At 39.2% G+C, this 25597-nt stretch overlaps 1 protein-coding gene across 1 annotated transcript in view; it reads right to left on the bottom strand.

Moving 5' to 3' along the window:
- DGKI (diacylglycerol kinase iota) overlaps positions 1–25160 on the bottom strand; it is a 167065-nt gene extending 141905 nt beyond the window's left edge. The window contains exons 1-10 of the mRNA XM_070754972.1: positions 25002–25160; positions 23542–23637; positions 20970–21044; positions 18083–18139; positions 17284–17349; positions 13352–13423; positions 10497–10613; positions 4763–4837; positions 3665–3760; positions 2345–2427 (exon numbers count right to left, since the gene is read on the bottom strand). Of these exons, the coding sequence (XP_070611073.1) occupies positions 2345–2427; positions 3665–3760; positions 4763–4837; positions 10497–10613; positions 13352–13423; positions 17284–17349; positions 18083–18139; positions 20970–21044; positions 23542–23637; positions 25002–25160 (896 nt within the window). The remainder of the gene's footprint in view (positions 1–2344; positions 2428–3664; positions 3761–4762; positions 4838–10496; positions 10614–13351; positions 13424–17283; positions 17350–18082; positions 18140–20969; positions 21045–23541; positions 23638–25001) is intronic.
- Positions 25161–25597: the final 437 nt, after the last annotated feature.

Raw genomic sequence — 25597 nt, 5'->3', positions numbered from 1 at the left:
GTTAGATCAGTTTGGAGGCAACGTAGTTGTAACTACAGCTGCAACTACAGTTTTACAGTTGGCTTTTGATTTAAAAAAGCAACTTTGGGTTCATGTTTTTCAGAATAGTACTCTGGATTCAAATCTTTTTTTAAAAGGCCCTTTCAGAAATCGGTATGCCAGTAATCAGCCAAACTTTAAAAGCCAGGCTAAAGCCACCAATTGCAAGTGAGCCCGGAAAGCAGTTGCTAATCAATTCAGATGGGTTTTTCCCCCCCTCTCAGTATTGCATTTAATGAGTTTTGAGGCTTTTTACCAGTTAGCAGCCTAAATCACACATTTTGCACTATGTCGCAAAACAGTTGCTTGGTTTAAAGCAATTATGCAAATTGACTGGTGGAATGTTACCCCCAAAATAACAAATTGTACTCTGATGCTTAAACAAAATTTTAAAAAATCCAACAAGCTTCTCTGTAGTTCTCTTGTTTTCTGAAACTTGGCTTGGCATCTACTAGCAATTCCCTTGATTACGTGAAGCCTTTTTTTTTCACATATAGACATAGTGGAAAACATTTTTTACAAAAAAAACAAAAAATAAAAACAAAATAAGACTGTTCTGCTTTTGAAAAGATCAGGAATACAAACACATCATACGAGAGTTAGACAATATCCAAGAGTGCCATCTTGTGGCATTAAAAACATGTTTTAATTTATAGGGCAGATACTTTTAAAAAGGTTTTAAAAATCTTCAAATTTCAGTGTGGCACTGAAATATCTGTAATTTTCTTGGTAACAACAGAGACATTGCAAACTATGGCCCTCATCTAGATTATTTGTAGCTTTCCAGTCTAGGATTTTCTAATAATCTCCCATCGAAATATTAACAAGATCTGACTTCCCATAACATTTTGGATCACCTAAGCATTTCCTGATTTCAGCAACTTTAAGATGTATGGTATTCAACTCTTAGCGTTACTCAGGAGTTGAAGCCTGACCAGATTTGGGATTGTAACTCTTGAGGGAATAAAACTCTAATTAAAACTACAGCAACTATAGATATAATGTAAAATGAGGAGAGATGGAAGGGAGAGGAGAAGGGAAGGGAAGGGAAGGAACGGAGTTTTATTGGCACTTTTTCTGTGTACAGACTGGCACACATTAAAAGGGATAATTGTGATGTCTGCTCACTCTCAAAAGAAAACTATATGCATCAGACATACACACACTTGTACGGTATATGTATCTCTCTCTCTCTTTCCCACCCTCTCTCTCTCTCTCTCTCTATCCATCCATCCATCTATCCATCTATCCATCTATCCATCTATCCATCTATCCATCTATCCATCTATTCATCTATCCATCTATCCATCTATCCATCTATCCATCTATTTATTTATTTATTTATTTATTTATTTATTTATTTATTTATTTATTTATTTAGATTTGTATGCCGCCCCTCTCCGCAGACTCGGGGCGGCTCACAACAAAGTGAAAAAACAATTTACAACAAATCTAAATTTCTACTAAAAACATTTAAAAAACCCCATTTTCTAAACACACATACATACATACATACATACATACATACATACATACATACATACATACATACATACATCTATCCATACATACATCTATCCATCTATCCATCCATCTATCCATCTAGTGATGGGCTCCTACAGGTACGGTCAGGAATGCAGTACCAGTAGCAAAATTTGGAGCTCCACCCCAGAGCACCCAATTTGTACTGAAAGATGTTGAAACAAAATGCATAAGCCCATGGTGTGGTAGTAAAAATTTTGATAGCCCATCACTGCATATATCCATATGTGCATGTATACACATATGGATATATGCACACACATCCATACACTAATCACAGACCATTATGAATACATAGCGGAAAAGGGAGTCTTGATTCAAGTATTTATTTACAATATTTAGCATTTTCTTTCAACTGCAAACTAAAGCTTGAAAAATCTACTACTCTTTCAGTGAAATAATATTTTCTCACGTTGCTTTTGATCTTTCCCTCAACTAACTTTTTAAGTGTGGCTCTTAGCTTTCAAAATTGCCTGGTGCCCACTGAAGAGGATAATAATAAGCACAAGGAGGTATATATTTAATTGTCACAACTGACCAGTTCAAGGGTTAGTTGCTCTCAAGTCATCTTTTTCAAGTTAATTCTCTCTGTTAGAGCTAAAATTCCCATCACTTCCATGGCCAGAAGCCAGTTTATGTTTTTAATTATTAGAGATAGTAATTGCATGGCAACTTTGAAGCAAATCAAAACGCCAATGTGTTTTAAGTTGCCTCACATGAAAATAAAGAATCAGCAGGTCAAACTAAACACCTCAAAACTTACGCATCTCTTGGTCCTTCCTGAGATAAGTCAAAAACCTGACGAGGATTCAAGTACCACATAAACATCTGGAGCACTTTAGTACCCTGCAAAGGAGAAAAAAGAAAACTCAATTAGTCCTTTTTAAAAAAAATTATTGAAATATATACTTTAAAAACAGAACATATAAACACTTAAGACCAACATACATACACAGAAATGACTAACAGACATGCTTCTGGTTTTTGATTAATTTCCAATTTTGTCAGTTCCTTTAACCAATTTTGTATTTTGTTCCAAAATTTCTTAATGTATGGGCATGTCCTAGAAAATGTCCAAAGATACTTCACCAGAAGAGCCCTTCACTCCTCCACTCGAAACAGAATACCCTACGAAAGTAGACTATCAATCCTAGGTCTAGAAAGCTTAGAACTACAACGCCTAAAACACGATCTAAGTATTGCCCACAAAATCATATGCTGCAACGTCCTGCCTGTCAATGACTACTTCAGCTTCAACCGCAACAACACAAGAGCACGCAACAAATTCAAACGTAATATTAATCGCTCCAAGCTTGACTATAAAAAAAATGACTTTAGCAATCGAGTTGTCAAAGCATGGAACTCATTACCGGACTCAGTAGTGTCAACCCTAACCCCCAACATTTCTCCCTTAGACTATCCATGATTGACCTCTCCAGGTTCCTAAGAGGTCAGTAAGGGACGTACATAAGTGCACTAGCCTGCCTTTCATCCCCTGTCCAATTGTCTCTCCTTATGTCATATATCATATATCTTTTCTTCCTTTCATATATCTTCTCCTCTACTTTTATATCTTTTCTTTATATATAATACTTCATGTCTATCCTCTTCAATATGTATTGTTTATTGGACAAAATAAATAAATTAAAATAAATAAATAAATAAATGTCCACCATATATGAAAGTAGGTCCCTGCTTTTTCTTTACATCCCCAGCAATTTGGTTTAAGTTTGGGATACATTTGCACCAATCGTGCTGGTGGGAGGTGCCACCTATAATACATTTTAAACTTGTATCTCAGTCTTAAAATGCATGGTACAATATTTCACTAGCTAAGAGAACTAATATTTTAGATGCACTGATGATATTATCTAGTTTGGTAGTGAAATGTCCACAAGAAAACCACTAAGTTCTGAGACTACCAAGGACCTGCAGTTCAACCGAGCTGCAATGTTCTCTTCTTATTTTAGAACCTACTTCCAACCTTTAACGCTTTCATCAAGTTTGAGACTGTTTTTCTGACATATATTCTAAACCCCTTTCTTGGTACAAGCACCTTCTGTGTTTGATGCCCCATATTTACCTGATTCCCTCCACTTTTTGGATTCACAAATACAAGCAAGGGTTTCATGAGAGGGGAAGAGATAGGTTTAATCACAAAAGGTCGTCCTTTGTTCTCCTAGAGAAAGAACAGTAAAGCATCAATAAGCACATTAATTAGTGGTACAGAACTACCTGCCATAAAATACCCAAACTGCTTCTTATTAGGAGAGAAAGCCATCATAAAGATTCAGAATGTGATTCCACGCTACAGTTTGATAAAGAATAGTTAACCCCATCCTACACTTTTGTAAAATCCGATTCAAATGTCCTGAACATTTGAGGAGTCTCCACAGACAAGTTTGAGGATATGAATTTTCAACCAAGCAGGAAATATGGGATGGGACTTGGGGAAAGGAGAAGAAAGAATTACAGTACTATTCTCTAAATACATGTTATATTTAGCATAAGTATAAAATGCTTCTAGAATAGAATGGGATATGTCTAATAGAACTGAAAGGGATTGGATTGGATCAGCTGTTGTGTTAGGAGTATAGTCCGCCTATTAATAAATTATTAATAATGGTTAATTAGTCATTAGAGCCAGGCAGTGGTTAGAGTGTAGCACTGCAGGCCACTTCAGCTAACTGCTAGCTGTAGTTCAGCAGTTCAAATCTCACCACCGGCTCAAGGTTGATTCAGCTTTCCATCCTTCCGAGGTGGGTAAAAAACCCAGATTTTGGGGAGCAATATGCTGATTCTGTAACCACTTAGAGAGGGCTGTAAAAGCACTATGAAGCAGTATATAAGTCTAAATACTTATACACGTTATATTTAGCATAAATATAGTATGCTTCTATGATAGAATGAGATATGTCTAATAGAATGGAAAGGAATTGTATCAGCTGTTTTGTTAGGAGTATATTCCCCCTAATTAATAATGATTAATTAGTCATTAATTCCCTCAATTAATTAATTAATCAATCAATAATCACCAAGCACATTACATTTAGCATTACACTCTATGCTTCTAGGATAGAATGGGATATGTCTAACAGAACAGAAAGGGATTGGATCAGCTGTTTTGTTATAATTATTTTCCCCGAATCAATAATCATAATAAATTGTTTGAAAGACCTACCTCATTTCCTCTTTTACTGACTTTCCTTTTAAAAGAGGTCCTTTTCTTCCGCCTGGTCGAATTTTTCAGTGAATTCTGTTCGTTTTGTTTTTAAAGAAGAGAAGGAGAAGGAGAATTTAAAAACAACAACGCCAAACAGAAGGTCTCCCTATAAGAAACACCTTGGCGACAGTACCTGTGGAGGATGATACACCACCTGGGTACGCATGCATGAGTTGAAAGGACATGCGTCTCATGCTTTACATTTTCACACCACTGTTATGGAGAAAGCCACACACTAAGACCAGACTGGTACTTTCAGAACTGGAGACTTCCAATGCTGCGAGGAGGAAGAAAACTCAATGCTCCCATAGACTCACATAAGAGCACATGCTGTACCTGCCAACCCTCCCATTTCGGGTAGGAGACGCCCGTTTTCCTTCCGGGGCTCCAGTCTCCCGCCCAATCAGGCTCGTCTCCTGGTGTGGAGACCATCTATATAAAAAGGTTAAGAAGAACAAGATAAAGCCAACTATGCTCTGGCGGGGGGGACCTTTTCTCTTACGTCTTCTATTTAAACCAATGGACCAGATTACCTATGGGACCGTCTTCTGCCTTGTGTATCCCAGCAGCTGGTTAGGTCCCACAGAGTTGGCCTTCTCCAGGTCCCACCAGCCAGGCAATGCTGTCTGGCAGGGCCTAGAGGAAGACCCTTCTCTGTGGTGGCCCCGGCCCTTTGGAATCAACTCCCCCCGGAGATTAGTACCACCCCCACCCTCCTAGTCTTCCGTAAGGCCTTGAGAACACACTTTTGCTGACAGGCCTGGGGTCACTGAAGTTTACTCCAGCCTATGATTGATGATAGGATGAATGTGAAGGATTGGGTTTTTTAAATATATAGGGGGTATTAGAATATAAATTAAGTTAGATTTCTATGTGTTTTTAGTATTGAGGTTTTCAGAGTATTTAAAATTAGATTTCTTATATGTTATGTATTTGTTTACTTTGGGCCGCTCTGAATCTCAGAAGGACAGCATAGAAATCTAATAGATAGATAGATAGATAGATAGATAGATAGATAGATAGATAGATAGATAGATAGATAGATAGGTAGGTAGGTAGGTAGGTAGGTAGGTAGGTAGGTAGGAAGGTAGGTAGGCAGACACACAGACAGACAGATAAACAAACAAACCAGTAGGTTAATTAATTATTAGTAGGTTAGGTATGTCCTCCTGTCTCATATTAGTTGATGTGTGATTAGTTGATAGAGATAATGCTAAACATTCTTAGAGCTGATTCACCGACTATTGATTTTAATCTACAGATGGTCCTCGGTTAACAACAATAATTGGAATGAGACCAGGGGTGAAATTCACAAGGTTCTGACAGGTTCTGAGAACCAATAGCGGAAATTTTGAGTAGTTCAGAAAACCAGCAAATACCAACTCTGGCTGGACCCAGAGTGGGGTGGGAATGGAGATTTTGCAATATCCTTAGTTATTTTATTTATTTATTTATTTATTTATTTATTTATTTATTTATTTATTTATTTATTTATTTATTTATCTAATTTCTAGGCTGCCCTTTTCTAGGGGACTCAGGGTGGCTTACAAGGTAAAATCAATACAAAATATAAACCCCAACCATAAAACCCAAATCTTGAAATCCCAAACATTTAAACTCATTCATCCTAACTCATTCCAGTCTCAATCATACTATCAGCTGGAATATAATGTTGGCGCTCAACAGCCCCAGGCCTGCTGGCAAAGGTGTGTTTTTAAGACCTTTCAAAAGTCCAGAAGAGTGGGTGCAAATCTCCAGGGGGGAATTGGTTCCAAAGTACTGAAACTGCCACAGAGAAGGCCCTTCCCCTAGGCCCCGCCAGGCGACACTGCTTGGCTGACGGGACCTGGAGAATCACAAATCGTGATCATGCGATCACAGGACTCTGCAATAGTCAGAAATCTGCATGTTGCTAAGCATCCAGTGTCGGTGTAAGGACAGCATTGATCAGAACCTTAAGAGCTGTTCTTAACTATCACTCACTCAGTTGATGCAAATTTGAATGGTCACTAACCAAATGGTTGTTAAATAAGCATCACCTGCACAGTAAAAGAGTATAGCAATGAACTCTGTACTTGTATTTTGAAAGGGAAAAAAAGCATGCATCAAATAGATTGGCTTAAGAAACAATGAGTTCCTGTTCAAAAACTCAGTCAGATAATCCATATTTGCTGATTTATAATGTCGGCAATGGCTGTTGGAAGTGTGTTTCTATGCAAGAATTATCTAACAAATTCATGACCTGTAAGATATCCTATATAAGCAGGGGTGGGCTACTGCCCAGATGGGGGGACGGGGACGCAGTGGGGTAGCAAAAATGGAGCTCCACCCCAGAGCACCCAATTTGCACTGAACAATGTTGAAAGAAAATGCAGGGCGCCCTGCATAAGCCACGCCCACAGTGTGGTAGTAAAAATTTTGGTAGCCCTTCGCTGTAAATAAGTATGAACAACTTCAAAGAGAACCTCATTGTTGGTCACTTAAATCTTCCTAGAGACTTTCTCCAAATGTTGAGCTGGCTGGATTACACCCAGCATTTAACTTTATTTGTCCCTAGTTTTTAAAGTAATAACTAAAAAAATAAGGGTACTTTAGTCATTAATTATCTGAGATCTGTTTGGTGTATATGTGAGCACATCCTTTCTCCTTCCTGTCCCTTCTCTCCTCTGTATTGTCATTTTATTGTGTATCACTCAATGCTGAACATTCCAGAATGCAAGCTGTGTGTTTATCTTGGATAATGCTGCAATATCACAAAGCCATTTTCTCCATGTTGAAATTCCTTGAAACTATAATGAAAATTAAGGAAACGTGCTTCTGTATATACCACAAAAGAACAATGCAAACTATCCCAATAGATAGATAACTCAAAAGTTTGTTTTTGGAAATATTTGAAATACTTGAAGGATTCAAAGAAAATGAAAATTTCAGTCTTACGAGGAAAGATTAAAGGAACTGGGTATCTTTAGCCTTAAAAAACAATGACTGAGAGGGGATATGATGTCCCACATCAATTTTTTGAAAGGAGGGTCAAGGCCTGTCTTCAGAGTGAATGACATGGAATAATGGATGTAATTTGTAGGAAGGCAGATTCCAAGTGAATGTTACAAAAACCATCCAGAAAGCACAAGTAATTTGACAGTGGATTCAATTATCCGTAGAAGTAATGCAGGATTCGCTTCACTGGGTTTTTTCAAGCACTTGCTTAATAACCATCTCCTGGGAATGTTTTAATTATATTTCTGCACTGTATAGGGATTAGACAATACCTAAATGTCCACCTTCAACATTATAATTCTATGAAAGCTGTGTGGCAGAGGAACATTGTTAAAGTTATTCTTTTACATCTTATGATAAATACAGCCTTGTTATCTATAAAGAGTCATGTTTCCACTTTTAATCATAAAATGAATCCCTCTGGCATACATAACCACTTCTGTCTATTAGCCCACATGTTCCATACCGGGGTGTGTGTGTGAGGGGAGGACTTTCTTCGGTTAGAACAGTGGTTCTCAACCTTTCTAATGCTGTGAACCCTTAATACAATTCCTCATGTTTTGGTGACCCCCAACCATAAGTCTAGCACCAATTTTTCCAACAGAGCTTTAAGCTGATTGGCAGGAAAGGTCAGAGGGACACCCCCACTGTAAACACCTGATTGGTCAGATTGTAAAAATATGTTCCAAGGTGCCAGAATAGAAGCTTTAGTTCCTAACACCACGAGAAATTTGTCTTTCCCATGGCCAACCCTGTGAAACGATCATTCGACCCCCAAAGAGGTCCAGACCCCCAGGTTGAGAACCACTGAGTTAGAAGGTGACCAAGTGCTGGTCTTCTTTTTTAGAATCTGCTCCTCAAGATGAGGCAGACTTTTTGGCTTCCCATGTTTCTATTAAAACACAAAGGAAGGCAGCATGCGAGAAGACTTCCCATGAGGCTTTCAGTTGTGTGGGCAGCCAGGCAGGTTTCAAAATCATGGAGAGATGTGTTACAAAAATAACCACAGCTTTAGCACCTTCTGCCATCTCCAGGTATAAAATAAGCTCAACCACATGAGGTATGTTCATGTGTCCCTAAAATAAGGTTTTTTTAAAATCAATGCTTCTTTTGCAAGGGAAGAGAATTTCTGAGCAACCAAAAGCCCATTTCAGCACAGGACTTTTTTTATAACAGCACTGTGAAGCCAAAATCCCCTTCTAATAAAACTTTCAATGGTCATAATAAATAAATAACATTTCAAATAATCCATCCCAATAATTCCACTTCAAGCACAAAGAAATTATTATTCTTCCTTGGGTTACTCTATTATTCTTCCTTGGGTTACTCTATGTTTGTTTGTTGTTGTTGTTTTTGTTGTTGTTGTTGTTGTTGCTTTTATTTTGGATTTTCTTGCAGATCCGAAATCCAAAAATTATATATTCCAGTGAAGAGCTTATTTGCGTCCGCCTTCTGAAGGAGTTATCCAACTATACCTCAGGGCTCAATTTCCCACATTCATCCATGCATTTAATAGAAAGTCTGGAATCCACATAACATTCTCTTTCATAATATCTCTGAACACATGAACACTTCTCTCCACTCCATATATTCCATCTCTTCATAACACAGAGAACTCAAAATATTTCAAATCACCAAACTATCATTTGCTGGGGAAAGGGGAGGGAAATATCACAGTACAGCAATTCCAGTGGAAGACGTTGTGATTTCCAAATATCTCTATGGAGCAAAGGCCTTTTTAAAAAGAAAACAAAAACTTCCCCTAAAATCAACTTTGAATACTGTTTTCATTATATACCAATAGAGGTTTAAAACAGAAGTAGATATGTTAGCCCAAAGGTCTATTTGATGAAATAATCTGTCAAAAATTATGAACGGCTGTTGTTTTGCTGCACTATATATTTTTTTCCTAAAATAACTTAGTTTAAAATACCTGCTCAAACTCAAAAAACAGCAATCCTAGTAGTAAAAATAATAATAACAACTGCTCTATAGGTTGCAAGCATATTAATTGGAAACACTGGTAAAAAAAAAATCCCAAGTTCCAAGGCAGTAGATGAGAATGTGACTTCTGCACAATATTTTCTGAGAAATCCCTTCTCCAGCTTAGAGAAAAATAATGTTCAATCCAGAAGACCACAGACTGAATCAAGAGACATATAGAGGAACAAACTGGAGTTGAGCAACTATCTCATTAAAGGGTTACCTGGACCCAAGACCAAGGGTCACTTGGAAAATCAGAACTAGCTTTTCATGAACCATGGCCACTTTCCAAACTGCAGTGTCTGAAAAGCCTGTTCATTTGACTTCAACCATGTTTCCTGTGGGATATGATCATGCCTGCTTCTGCTTGAGATCTCAACTGGAAAAAATTTCTCCAGATTCTTGAGATGATCATTTAACAATCCTGTTGCATGTATATTTATGCTACTCCCTGGAAGAAAGAAATTGTTGTTTTTTGGTCACAATCCCTGAGGTCTAATATTTTATTCTCCCAGGTTTAAGACACTTACATAAAACAACATTTTAGAAAAAAAAGTATCTGGAAAGAGAAGATAATGTCTTGTAGCAATTAGGGGTATTAACTGATGGTAGCCAAAGGCAGGATATCATGTTTTTCCCCACAGGAATACCAGCAGTCTTCAGCCAAGTGAACCAATTCACACTGTCGGAACAGGCAGAAGCATGCTGTTACCTGAGGCTTCTTCACCTTAATGATCCAGGTGGGGGGAACAATAACAGCAGCATGAGCTCCTAGGGAACAAGGCTCCTCAATGTGCTGCAGCAGGAAGCAGGTGACTTTATTGTGAAACTAGAGGGGAAGAAAAGCAGAAGTCTCTTGAAATGAAGAGTATGGAGAAGGGCAAAGGTGAGAAGACAAAGACATCAGCATTCAGAAAAAGACATATTCCAGTCTTCCTTTTCTCTTGCTTTGCAGCATTTTAGACCCAGGAGCGGCTAGCCGAAATTGCTATACTGACAACTTCAGGGGAGCGAGTGATTAATAAAGCGCCGATTATTTTTATTTTATGTTTGGCGGTTGCTAATTGATTTTCTAAGGCCTGACAGCTCTGAGCCAAACTAGGCCTCCCACCATTTTGTTTCTGACTGTTAGTTGGGGGTTTCTGCCTTGCGGCGGCCATTTTGTTTACCTCACTACCAATTCCCTGGTCTGGGCCTTTTCTCTGGAAACATGTCTGACTCTAATCCTACCACCCATGAGTCAGAGAGTCCTAGCTTAAATACTCAAAAGGACTCACAGTCCCCAGGTCCAACCAATGTGGGACACTCCTTTGCTCATTCAAGGAAACGAGCCCTTAAGGCCAAGGAGTCATAGCCCAAGCTACTAAGGCAGCTAAAAGATCAGAGACCAGGATGCATAAGGCCTTGACAAAAATGTGTGACAAGGTCTCCAGGATGGTTCCTAATAGTGACACCTTACCGCCTATGACCCAGCAGACAAGGCTTTAATGGAATCACACAATCTGATATTGGCTGATGCTGACATCTGGGGAGCCTCAGAACAGACAGCGGAGATATATTTGCTGGCATGCAAGTCATTGCCCTAGCTCAGCTCCAATGTGCATGTGGGTGCCAGCAGCTGATTTTTGACTCGCACAGAGGCTCTGGGAGGACATTTTTGGCTTCCAGAGAGCCTCAGTAGGGCTGGGAGAGGGCATTTGGAGCCTGGGGTGAGCAAAACATGAGCCTACTGGGCCCACTAGAACTTGGGAAACAGGCCATTTCCGACCTCCAGAAGGCAGGGGAAGCTGTTTTTGCACTCTCCAGGCATTGAATTATGGGTGTGGGCATTCATGCATGCACGATAACGGAAGGAAAAAAAGGTTTGCCATCACTGTCCTAGAGCAACTAGGATGATTAGGGCACCAGAGACTAAAACATATTAAGAACGATTAAGGGAACTGGACATTGGCTAGTCTAGTGAAGAGAAGGACCAGGGGAGACATAATAGCAGTGTTCCAATACTTGAGGAGCTGTCACAGAGTTGAGGGGGTCAAGCTATTTTCCAAGGCATCCGAACGCCAGACAAGGAATCATGAATGGAAACTGATTAAGGAGAGATTCAAACTAGCAATAAGGAGACATTTTCTTACAGTGAGAACGATCAACCAAAGAAACAGAAGTTCCCTTCGAAAGTTGTGGAGCTTCATTGATGGAGGCTTTCAAGAAGAGATTGGACTGCCATTTATCAGAAACGGTGCTTGGGTGGCAGGGGGGACAGTTGGATTACATGATTTAGAAGCAGTAATGGGCTGCTGCCCCCACGGGGACATGGGTAGATGCACTGGGGGTAGTAGGTTTATGCACTATTTATTGAATAGTTTTTTTATTGTCCTTCCTTCTTTAGTACCTTAGTACAATCCTTAATTACTTTTAAAATAGGAAATAATTAATTAGTATGTTTTTACCCATAAACACTTCAATTGTTTTAATCATTATCGAGAACTGAACTTTTATAGCAATTAAAGAAAATTGAGATAGTTGCCTAATCTGTTATCATAATGAACTTTGTGGGTTCAGTACAAAACCTTAAAATGTTACTGTGTTCCTCAACAAATAATGCTGTCTATCATTTGTCCTTTTTGTGGCTATTCAAATAATGTGACTTAATCAACTAAAAAAGAGTTCAAGCACAAGTGCCACAGGTGGCATGCAGAGCCATATCTGCTGGCACATGAGCCGTTGCCCTAGCTCAACTCCAATGTGCATGTGTGTGCTGGCCAGTTGATTTTTGGCTCACACAGAGGCTCTGGGAGGGAATTTTTGGCTCACACAGAGGCTCTGGGAAGGAGTTTTTGGCTCACACAGAGGCTCTGGGAGGGAGTTTTTGGCTTCCAGGGGGATGGGAGAGGGGGGGTTTACCTTCCCCAAGCTCCCGGGAAGCCTTGGGGAGAGTGAAACATGAGCCTACTGGACCCAGCAGGAGTTGGGAAACAGGCTTTTTTTGGCCTCCAGAGGGCCTCGGAGTGGAGGGTGGGGGGAGCTGTTTTTGTCCACCCCATGTATTGAATTATGGGTGTGGGCACTCGTGCATGTATGATAGCATGCATGCACGCTCTTTCGGCACCCGAGGGAAAAAAGGTTCACCATTACTGGGCGAGGATAGAAGGGAAAGTGGGGAATGTGACTGAAACCTTCAACTATATTAAGGGTGCGAATAAAGATCTAGTAGGCAATTATTTTCAATATCAAGCAAAAATCAAGAACATGGGGCATAACCTCAAACTGACAAGAGGAAAATACAAAGGCAATATTAGAAAGTATTGCTACAAAGAAAGCTTGGAACCAACTTCCAGCAGGAGTAATGGGTCAATCATCAGTAACTGAGTTTGGGATAAACAAATGTCCATTATCTGGCAATTTTAAAAAATTAGAAGACTCAAAGGGTAGACTAATGGGCAGACTAGGTCTTTTTCTTTCCATTAGTTTTCTCTATTTCTGTAAGAGGAAGGAAATGAGGAATAAAAAGTATAATGGACTCTACCCATGGGCTAAAATTTGCAGCGACACTTTGAGAAAATTACTTACCGCTTGCTTGCACCATGAACAGCTGATAGCCACAATCTCTTTACTATGAAAGGAGAATTTTTGTTGAAATCCCTGAAACAACAAGGATTTGTTGCATTACCAATTAACATTTCTCATATTTTTTGTCAAATATAATTGAGGCTAACACATATCTCTGATGACATACAACAGTAGCCCAAGTTGAAGCTTAGATATCTTTACTTTCCAAACTCATCTCAAAAAGCTCTGCTTAAATTTGGCAACATTAAGACTTGTGGACTTCAACTTCCAGAATTCTCCAGCCAGCATAGCATAGCATTCTAGGAGTTGAAGTCCACAAGCCTTAAGGTCTATCAAAACTTTTGAAATAACAGCTTACTGTTAATGAATAAAGAATACCTAAATAGTCTATATTCAATACAGAGGAGGGGTTATATTTTATTAACCAGAGCCTCAAACTGATGTAGATCAATCCATCAACTTTCTGGATAGAAATGAGATACACAGTAACTCCAATAGAAGATAATATACAGCATGTAGCTGAGATTTGAACTGTGGAGGCCTTAATACTTTCTGAGCTTGGTTGTTTGTTTATAGACAAAGTAACATAATCATGGCTAGTGAGTTTGATGTTTGCTCCCTGTTTATATATACAGGGCAGTGTTGGTGAGGTGGTTGTTTTTGGTAGCTCCTTGCTTAGGTTACTGTTTCCTGCTTGATTGTTTGTTTGTCTTGTGTTAATCCCTTTTTATCTAGATTGTAAACTCCTGGAGATGATGTGATGACAGTGTGTCTTATTATTACCAGCCACAATCATGTGTAAGGGTTTGTAGGTTGGTTGCTTTGCTTATTTGGTTTTATATAAATGTCTTCCTTTCTAAGTTTTTATTTGGTAAGCTTGATTGTTATCTGCCTCTCAGAATCACAAACTGGGAGAGAAAAAGTTTTAACACATCTTATTTTTTATTCATTCATTCATTCGTTTGTTTGTTTGTTCATTCTTCTATCAATTAAATTTATTTGACATTAATCTTATAGTTCAAGGTAATTCTGAGTGAGTATAAAAAGAATACTGTGAGATTGCACAATGGACATGTAGCTAAATTCTTATATATAAAATACCCAATGGAATATATGTGTGTGTACGCACAAAAATTTATAATTAATTCAAATAGCTCCATTCATATCCCTTGGCAGAAACAAACACCCAAGGAATCAAAAACAAGAAGTTGTCAAACCGCAGAGTCTATTTTTGATTCAGTGCCACTGCCTTGGTTCTATAAATTAAGAAAAGTATCCCATTAGCAACATTAAATCAGAAGAAGTAGGGAATAGAAACTAGAATACTAAAAATAGAAGCTGAGTTCTTAGTGTAAAGTGGATATTTATCAGATTTAAATCGTTGCCCATCACACCAAGAGCAACTCTGGGAGCATACAAAAATCATGGTTGCACTGTTTATAATAAGTTTGAAACCATTAGAAGCATCTCCTCCATTGATTTTTGATTTCTGATAAATGATCCTGCAACAATTAGTAATGGCATGTTGTTGTTTTTAGTCATGGACTTCATGCACACAGTTAATGCTTTTGAACCTTCAGTTATAGCTCCTAGCAGTTATCGCTCACAAATAAATTAACACAATTTATCATCTTCTGCTAATTCACGTTAACAGCGTTTGGTTTTGGGGAATTCAGTGAATGTAGCTCAGAAACTGCAGCAATTATATAATTGGTACACGTTGAGGATCGGTGATTTGAGCTTTTTTAAGACTGAGAAAAAGATGGTGAAATTACCTAGTTTATTACAAAATTAATAATTTAAAAAATGATTTGAGAGGAATGAATGATGTGAAAAATAAAAGATACTGCTCAGAGATAATAGAGCTGTGATTCTTTCCTGCAGGTCTGACAAATTGCTTCTTTTTTTCAGATTCATTAAATTGAGAACTGGAGGAACAAAGAGCATTAAATATGAGTTTACATGGAAGCAGTTTTTAAAAGTCACAGAACTTGATGTTTTTGAATATCAGACTGCTCTGATTCTGTCAGATATTAAGGCGATACATAGATTTCCATGTCTTGAACCAATATCATTCTTGAGTGTGCCAAACAGTCTCTATGCACTGTGATAAGGCTAATATGTCTGAGTTGCAAACAGTTGAACAGCCACTATATAGCAGTAAAGAGGCACTGGAAAAAATATTGATTCTAATTTTGGTGTCACCTGCTGGTCATCTGATTTTTTATATAGCAAAGGTGGGTAAGTATTTGGCAGCCAGAGAGCTATCCTTCAAAATTCGTTATGCAGAAAAGGAAGGGCAAAAATGATCTGAAGTCATTAAAATCTACAATAAAGCCTTCAATTTTAAAATCTAAGTAGGAAAACAAACAGAAAAAGCAGAACAGAAAAACCTTTTAAAAGGCCAGTTATGCTTCTAGAACAGGGGCCGGAAACTTTAAATATTCAAAGAGCCATTTGGACTTTATTCCCACAGAAAAGAAAACACCAGGAGCCACAAAACCCTTTTGACATCTAAAATGAAGATAACAGTGCATATATCATTTTTTATCTTTATGCTATGCATAACCCCCCCCCCAAAAAAAAAACCCCTTTGCCCTTAAACTGTCCACTATTGACCTAACCAGATTCCTAAGAGTTCAGTAAGGGGCATGCATAAGTACACCAACATGCCTACTGCCCCTCTCCTAATGTTCCCTCTTATCAATACCCATATGTACTTGTCATAAATAAATAAATAAGTAAGTAAGTAAGTAAGTAAGTAAGTAAGTAAGTAAGTAAGTAAGTAAGTAAGTAAGTAAGCAAATAAATAAATAAATAAATAAATAAATAAAATGAAATAAAATATAGTGTGTTGCATTTGTGAAATCAATGAACTGCTACAGAAAAAAACATTTTTTTTTCTTTCTGCATGCAACAAAAACATTTTGAACCCTGGAAAAAAAGATGGGTCAAAAAGCTCAATAAATTGCTGCTGGTGGGTGTTGCACATTGGCAGTTGTCACACATATTTTGAGTGACAGGGAGCCGCAGGAGAAGGATAAAAGAGCCATATGCGGCTCCAGAGCCATGGGTTGTAAATAGTGTTGGGCAAACCGAACCCGCACAATTCGGGTCCATACTGAATTTTGTGGTGTTCGGCATGCCAGACCCGAACCCGAATTTTTTTAAAAATTCATGCTTTACTTCGGCGTTTGTGGCGAACATCGCGAAAGCCACCACCTGGCTGTCATCTGCTGAGAAGAGGAGGAGGAGCCGGGTGCCGGTGGCAGCAGAGGAAGGAGAACACCGGGGAGCTGTCAGCCGGTTGGGAGGCTGGGAGGGAGGCACAAAAGGAGCAGGGGAATCCCACAAAGAGATTCCGGGGATGGAGCTTTGACGTCACGTACACCGGCAAGTTGCTAAGGACGCCAAAGTGATCACTTCCTGGAAGTGATCATTTTGGCATCCTTAGCAACCTGCCGGTATACGTAACATCAAAGCTCCGCCCCCGGAATCTCTTCATGGGAGGGATTCCCCAGCTCCTTCAAAGGGAGGTCTTTTCATGTAATTTTTTTTTATTTTTACAAAAAAGGATGCTGCAGCAGTGCTGCAAGCAAAGGGAGGTGTTTTCATGTAAAAATAAAAGTTTTTGTTTTCACGTGAAAGGACCTCCCTTTGCTCGCGGTGCTGCTGCGGCGTCCTTTTACATAAAAATAAAAATAAATAAATAATAAAAATCCATAAAAATAAAAATGAGGTGATTCCAGGGGCGGAGCTTTGGCGCCACGAACCGTTCGGGTTTGGCCAAATTTTGCCAAAGTTCGTCTGAACTTGCCGAACTCGAACACCGTTGGGTTTGCCCATCACTAGTTTTAAACCCCTGAGCTAGAGGAAGAAGACCAGAACTTATAATTGCCTTTCTTTACATATTTTGATGGTATCATTTCTACCTTTCCACATTGTTTACATTTCCCTTCCTGCCGCCTTCTGTGAACCCAGTGATGTCGAACGAAATTCTGTAGAATAAGGAAACACAAGCAAGGAATAGAATTAATTTAAAATATATTCCAACCCAATCCCAATTCTATACAATCTTGATCAACTCACCTATAATTACCTCACATTGGCAAAAGATAATCATGCATAATAAGGTGTTCTGAAGCACATTGAGAGATCTTTTATAGTGGAAACTTGCCATGAGGCTCAAAAGAAAAGCTTTAAACCTGGAATCTTCCAATTGTAATATCTCTAAAAACCCATGATGGCAAACCTATGGCACGCATGCCACAGGTGGCATGCGGATCCAATCGGAGGGCACCTGCGACTTTGACAGGTTTCAGCTCCAGCGCTCACCAAAATTTCCCTCAAGCCTTGGAGGCAAAACAATCCCCCAACAGACAAACCGGAAGTTCCGAAAAAATGCACTTCCGATTTGCCGTTGTGCTGTTTTTTCACGTTTCTTTTTCTGTTTTTTGACGGCTTCTCCTGTTCTGCAGCTTGAAAAAAAGTCCGCCCGCCTGCCCCCGGGCTAATACTCACCTTTATTTCTTCACCCAAAGCATAGCTGATGATCTCAGCTGTGTTTCAGGCTGAATTCCGCTAGGAGCATGCACAGAAGTGAAATTTGCGCAGAAGCAGAGGGAGCACGTGTGAGCAAAATGTCATGATGTACACCAGTAGCAAAGGGAAGCGGAACCCACCCGTGGGCTTCATGTATTGTTCAGAGACAATCTGTCTCCTGCCACTCACCTCTCTTGGAGATCTAGAACTGCCTTCTCGAAAAGTTGGCTTGCACCGGAAGTTAATCTGACAGGAGGAAAGCAAACCAAGAGACCAAATAATAATGATTATCAAACTGTCTCTAGAACAATCAAGCAGAAAATCCACAATAAACCTCACCAATTGCTCCAGACTACAATAATTCCCCAAACTAACTTGGCTCCATGTTACACAATCCACAAATTACAGAATTGGAAGGACCTTGTAGATCATCTATTCCCAACCCACCCCGCCCCCTGCCCAAGCAGAAGACCCTACACCATTTCTGACAGGTGGCAGTCCAGTCTCTTTTGGAAAGACTCCAGTGATGAAGTTCCTACAACTTCTGAAGGCAGCTTTTATTTCATGGGTTGAGTGTTCTCACCGTCAGGAAATTCCTCCTTATTTCTAGGTTAAATCTCTACTAGATCTAGCTAAGCAGCTAATAGAACTAGCTAAGCATAAATAAAGGTAATCTTGTTTTTAAGTCTTGTTAGCTGCCCAGAGTCATGAATTTGAGATGCCATTTCCTATAAATTGAATGAGGGAGGGAGAGAGGGAGGGAAGGGATGCTCCCCTAATCAGCATTATTATTATTATTTCCTCAAATTTTATTTGATACAAATTTGGTAATAATTACAAATTATTATTTCCTCAAATTTGGTATTAGAAGCAATGAACCAAAAAGCCAAAATAAACTATTGAAGATAAATCAGTAAGCAAAAGACCATATTTGGTTTTATAACTACATTTAAATGGCAGATTTTCAGAGTAATTTGCAAACCATTTCTAGGCAATTCAAGATTGTGTCATTTCTATTGCTGGAACTCAAGTGCTCATAGTGCTAGAAAACAAATATTTGTAGGTGTGAAATGACTTCTTTATGAAATGCATTAAAAAATATTGACATGCAGTAGTTATACCATATTTGATGTGATAAATGGAATGCAGTTTTGTATGAATGTAATGGACTTTTCGGCTCTCCAAGCAATTTTAAAGCGAGGATATTATGAACACAAAAAAGTGGAAAGGAATAAATGCACTAACTCTATTCCCTCTACCACCTCCATATGCCGAGTCCACGAGAGAGAATATCCTTCCTCTATAGAAATGCTCAATGTAATTTCAAATTGCATTTTGTGGAGAATAACACTAAGGGAAGAAGCACTGGTGCCTCCCTTTCCATGTACAATATATATATGCTTACAGAGGTACACTTCAAACTATAAGTGTATGGCATGGGAGCAGATACACTTCAAACTATAAGTGTATGTCATAGGAGCAGGGGTGGGTACTGGATTCTTCTACTGCCAGTTAACTCAGGGACGTGCCACATGGGTGCACATTGCTAAAAAAAAGTTTCTTTTTAAAAAAAAATATGTTTATTGGTTTTTTAAAATATAAACATACACATAACATAAAACAAGTGTTTGTGAATTGTGCCCACCACCAGACAAACATTCATACCCCACCACCAAATCGGGGGTGTTTCTTGTATAAACCATTTTAACCCAAGAGCAAAGTATCTATTTACATATTATAAAGTGATTCCAATTTGTTTCTTGTAGCTTGGTCTCGGATTCTACTCGCCATATATCGTCTTACTTTGTCCCATTGTCCCATCAGTTGTCGCAAATCAGTTTCATTAACCAAATTCATTCTATTATCCATAATCTCAAATTGAATGTGATCCACCATGTATCGGTACCAATTTTGCATTGTCCAATTTGTCGCATCCTTCCAACCCAAGACTATTACCGCCTGAGCGCTTTCTATCGCTGCTTGTTTTATTTCTCTGAATTCTCCCATCGTATTACTTTTGACTAATATTGCCATTTCCTTAGTAATTATCCATCATATACTTAACATCCTATTAATATCCTCTTGCACTCTTTGCCAAAAATTCTGCACTATCTGGCATTCCCAAAACATATGCATAAACACTCATTTATCTTGGCACCCATGCCAACAAATACCCTTAACATTCTGCTGAAAGTATTGTGAATTGAACGGGTGTGCGATACCACTTATGTAATATTTTCCTTCTCATTTCCCTAACTCTTGTATTCTTAGTTTTCCTTATATTCTCCACTATATTTTTCATCTCTTGCACCTCTACTTGTATCTCACTTTGCCACCATTTAGTCAATCCTTGGATCACATCCCCGTCTGACTGCACTAACATCTTATATATATTACTTGCTTGCACCTTGGTACCCTCACTTTTTTCTCTTATTATTTTCTCTTACTCTATCTCCTCCCTAAATAGTGCTTCTTTATTCTCCCTTTCATTCAGATATTTACATATTGCATTTATTTGTGGCCATCTTCCCTTACCCAACCACCATTCTATACGATTTCTACTTGGCCTCCAATCCTTCTCATATAACTGTTCTATCTTAATTATCCCTCTTCCCTTCAACTCTCCTATAACCCTGTTTAGATTTGTTTCGTTATCTCTATTTATTACATATAGTGAAAAAAAAGTTTTGTAACTTTACAGATAACTTAAGGAACCGTTATTCCCCTGTTCCATCTGTGATAGCTAGAAGACATTGTTGTATTGAGTCTTCGGAGAGGGGCGACATAAAAATCTAATAAATTACTATTACTATTATTATTATTATTATTATTATTATTATTATTATTATTATTATTATCATCATCATCATTAAGACATGCCTTTTATCACAGAAATTCTTTGTGTAAAACTGAATACAGGCTACAGCCATGGTGACTGTTGTAAATGGGGAGAGAACTGGGCCTAGAGTATAGTTGCACTTTAACCTAAATCTCATGTTGCTTCGGTGATGAAACAAATGATTTTGTTGAAGTTTGTTCTTTGCCACATTAAGGCCAGCAGGTGGCATCATCTTACTTTTTCCAATTGCTCCATGCATGCGTTATGGACCACAATCTTGCAGGCTGCACATTTTCTTCGAACAGCTGACTTCTGAAACATTAACAGAAAAAAAAAACAAAGCAAAGGGAAGTGTCCATTTGTCCCAAAAGTTGCATGTACAGTAAACATTCTCTATTCTTAATTACTTTATACTCAAAATACATATGCAAATATGTCAATATATGCCAATAACAAAATGATGTTGGTGACTTACTCAGTTTTTATTCTTCTTCCCAGACAAAAATACCAAAGTTTTGCTACAATTTTTCTCTCTCCCTCCCTCCTTCCCTTCCTCCCCCCCTCTATTTTTTCTCCAGAGCAATCGCCCTGTGAATTTAGTTGTATGGCATGATAGTGCCTGGCCCAAACTAACTCATTAGATTTCTATGACTGATTTAATGTACGCTGTACAATCTTCCCTTAATAAGTTGACCCATATTGGCCAAACATTTTAGCTCAAAATTCAACATTATTAGTGATGGGCAAACCCAACGGTGTTCGGGTTCGGCAAGTTCAGATGAACTTTACATAAAATTCACCCGAACCCGAACGGGGAATCCCAGCAAGAGATTCCGGGGGCGGAGCTTTGACGTCACGTATACTGGCAGGTTGCTAAGGACGCCAAGGTGATCATTTCCTGGATTCCATGGAATCCAGGAAGTGATCACCTTGACGTCCTTATCAACCTGCTGGTGACGTCAAAGCTCTGAATGCCAAACACGACCCCGAACTTTGCCCGAAGATTCAAAAAAAATTGGGTTCGTGTTCGGCATACCAAACACTGCAAAATTCGGTATGGACCCGAATTGTGCGAGTTCCGTTCGCCCATCACTAAACATTATATAATTTCTTACAGTAACATAAGATTCCAATTGATATAGTTTTTGCTATTTTAGGTTTGTTTCTCCACCTGTCTCTTATTGTACTTGATTCTTCTACCTGCATCATTTTTTATATTTTTAAAAAAATATAAAATCATAACACGGGCGGGGGGGGGAGAATGGTACTATGAATTGCTAGAGTAAAAAATCCTCAAAGAATGCTGAAAAGGAAGAGCATGTACTATAACCTTGAGCATGATGAGATTCGAACTGCAAAATTGCAGGCAGCCAGCAGGCAGCAGAAGTAGCCTGCAGTACTGCATTCTAACCACTGCCATCTAACCATAACCAACAAGGCTATGGTGCGGTCCTGATGTGGTCCTTCAGCAATTAGCATTCAACTGAGAGTTCTTAAGTTATCTGATTTATTTGTTTGTTTGTTTGTTTGTTTGGATTTCTATGCCACCCTTCAGGATTATAAAACAGGTATCAAACTCAAGATTTACAGGCCAGATCTGGTCTGGGGGCTGCTTAGATCTGGCCTAAGTGGCCACCCTGAAAACGAAGGACCCACTGCAGTGCCAGCAAAGATGGAGCTCATCTATTATATGCCTCCTGCAACTGTTGTGAGCTGCCCTAAGTCTATGGAGAGGGGCGGCATACAAATCAAGCAATCAATCAAATGAATGAATGAATGAATGAATGAATGAATGAATGAATGAATGAATGAATGAATGAATAAACCAACCAACCAACCAACCAACCAACCAACCAACCAACCAACTAACCAATCATCTGCCAGCAGAAATGGAGCTCTGGAGAGCAGCTCACAGCCCTCTTAAGGGACCGCCTTCTGCCGCACGAATCCCAGCGACTAGTTAGGTCCCACGGAGTGGGCCTTCTCCGGGTCCCGTCAACTAAACAATGTCACTTGGCGGGACCCAGGGGAAGAGCCTTCTCTGTGGCGGCCCCGGCCCTCTGGAATCAACTCCCCCCAGAGATTAGAATTGCCCCCACCCTCCTTGCCTTTCGTAAACTACTTAAAACCCACCTCTGCCGCCAGGCTTGGGGGAATTAAGATTTCTTCTCCCCCTAGGCCGTTACAATGGTATGCATGGTATGTTTGTATGTGTGTTTGGTTTTCTATATTAAGGGGTTTTAATTTGCTTTTAGTATTGGATTATTATTGTATATTGTCTATGATTGCTGTTAGCCGCCCCGAGTTTTCGGAGAGGGGCAGCATATAAATCCAATAAAACTTGAAACTTAAGCTCCATTTTCGCTGGCAGAGCAATCGGGCCACCATAGTCACTCCCAACACAAGTGACACTGAACTAGCCACACCCACCCTGGCCACACCCACTTGCCCCTCCAAGGTCAAACACAACCCCGATGTGGCCCTCAATGAAATCTAGTTTCATCAGCACCTGTGGCTTATAGTGTTCCATGCAATAGCAGAAACATCACCAAGATTATAGCAGTAATTTCTAAGATAGAAATAAAACAATACAGCCAAAAATTATATGGAATGTCTTTTGGCCCTCTTTGCTGGAAAACCTCAAGTGGTTACCATATCCCTTGACATCTGATGAAACAGTCAGGTTCCCTCACTACCATCTCTCTCTAAGGCCCCCAGATGGTACAGGCATGTTCCAATGGAGAGAGTTCACAATGTGTATGTACCCTGGAGTGATTTACTGAAGAAATCCTGAAAATAGAACACTCACTGAGAATTTAACTTGGCAGCCTTCCTCTCCCAGGTAACATAGATCCCCAGAAACATTGGTCTCCAGCCAAAGATGTTCGCCATTTATTGCATTTTCCTGGAAAGACAGATACATACATAGATTGCTTCTCAAACCAATTGATAGCATCATGGGGTGTTTTTTTTGAGAGGGGGGTCTTGTTAATGCTATATTTTCATAAATTAACTACTTAACACATTTACATTGATATAAATTATTTAATTGATTATATGAATACAGCATTAACAAGGTGCTTCAAGATTTTTTAAAAAGACACCTAGGTTAAAATATAATCAGGCTAATTCTAATAATATAAGTCATTACTTTCTTTTAAAGAAAAGAAAATATGTTAATATTTCCATGCTTTCCAGGAATAAGTCCCATTTTTAACACAATAGCTCCTTTTTTTAAGTAAATGTGCATAAACCCATGCTGTTTAAAAGGCTTGCACAAATGAAAAAGAACTAGGAAGCTCTGATGTTCTACAGAAATTGGCTGAAGTCAACTTTAGGAACAGATTACAACTGCTCTCCGTTCCTTTGCCTTCTGCGCATCAGGCACTGGACCCAGCTGTTCCTCCTCTTCTTCCTCAGCCACTTCCAGACCTGGGGGCTGTTGACTCTACATCGGAGGGCTGACGGACAGCCCAGGATTCGCCTCTGTTCATCACTCTGACAGCTCCATTCCCACATCCCCCTCAGAGCTCTCAGGTTCCCTTGATGCTGATCTTGACTCCCACACCTGCTCCTCATCAGATTTGGCTACTGGAGGAGTCAGCGGCCATCAGGCCATGACAATATCTTTGTGCTTTTGCCTATGGCTCTTCAAATTCTGCAGAACTACATTATCCATCTTCCCTCAGTTTCCCAGAATGTCTAAGGACTGTGGAGTGTTACAGGTATATCAGTTGAAGGGCCAAAAGTTCTCCAGCTCAATTAAAATGCAAAATGAATCAGTTACCATAAACACAAGAGAATGTACACAATAAATACCAAAGCACGGTTCATAATAGTTGTGTGTAGTGATGGGCGAACTGAACCCGCACATTTCGGGTCTGTACCGAATTTTGCGGTGTTCGGTATGCCGAACCCGAACCCGAAATTTTTTCAAACTTTGGGCAAAGTTCGGGGTCGTGTTCAGCATTTGGAGCTTTGACGTCACTGGCAGGTTGCTAAGGACGTCAAGGTGTTCACTTCCTGGATTCCATGGAATCCAGGATCTGATCACCTTGGCGTCCTTAGCAACCTGCCGGTGACGTCAAAGCTCCACCCCCGGAATCTCTTCGTGGGAGGGATTCCCCGTTCGGGTTCGAGTTCGGGTTCGGCCAAATTTTGCATAAAGTTCGTCCGAATGTGCCAAATCCGAACACTGTTGGGTTCGCTCATCACTAGTTGTGTGGCATTTACATCAGTGATATAAGAATATATCCAGGAAAATCTTACACTCCATTCTAGTGCCATTCTTGGCTCCTTCACAGGTCCATTACTGATGCCCAGGTTGAGGTTTTGAACAGGAGTCAGATGTTGAAGGCCAGACCTGGAGATTGCTTTCCTGTAAGAGAGAGATAACAAATAGAAATTTAAAATGATTACATTTGCCATCCTATTTCATTCCCCCCCACACACTAAGCTGCATGTAAAAAGCATTTTTAAAAAGGAACCATTTATTAATCATGTACCACTTCATCAGCAACAGAGTCTGAGCCCCTTTCATGAAATTATTCAGATGTACAATGTTCTTAATTAAAATTGTTCTGTATATAAATTCATTTGGAAGAAATATCTACTGGACTGAGCGGAAATTTGTTCTGAGCCAACTACAATATAACATCCTCCTTTAGCCAGGAATTGAGGGTAGTTGTGAGTACAACAAAGCATTTAGTTTCATTCAGTTTCAATTTAGCACATAACCACAGACCCATGGTCATAGTGACCATAACAGTTTTCCAAAATGTTAGGTATATCCCTATTTTTAGAAATGGGATTGTTCTGGTTGCAAATAGCTTTTGTTTTCCCGCTAATAAGAGTATATGCAGCAT

Source organism: Erythrolamprus reginae, chromosome 6, assembly GCF_031021105.1.
Source record: "Erythrolamprus reginae isolate rEryReg1 chromosome 6, rEryReg1.hap1, whole genome shotgun sequence".
Lineage (NCBI taxonomy): Eukaryota > Metazoa > Chordata > Lepidosauria > Squamata > Dipsadidae > Erythrolamprus > Erythrolamprus reginae.
The sequence above is the reverse complement of the archived record's forward strand: the minus strand, read 5'-3'. Positions and strand labels throughout refer to the sequence as shown.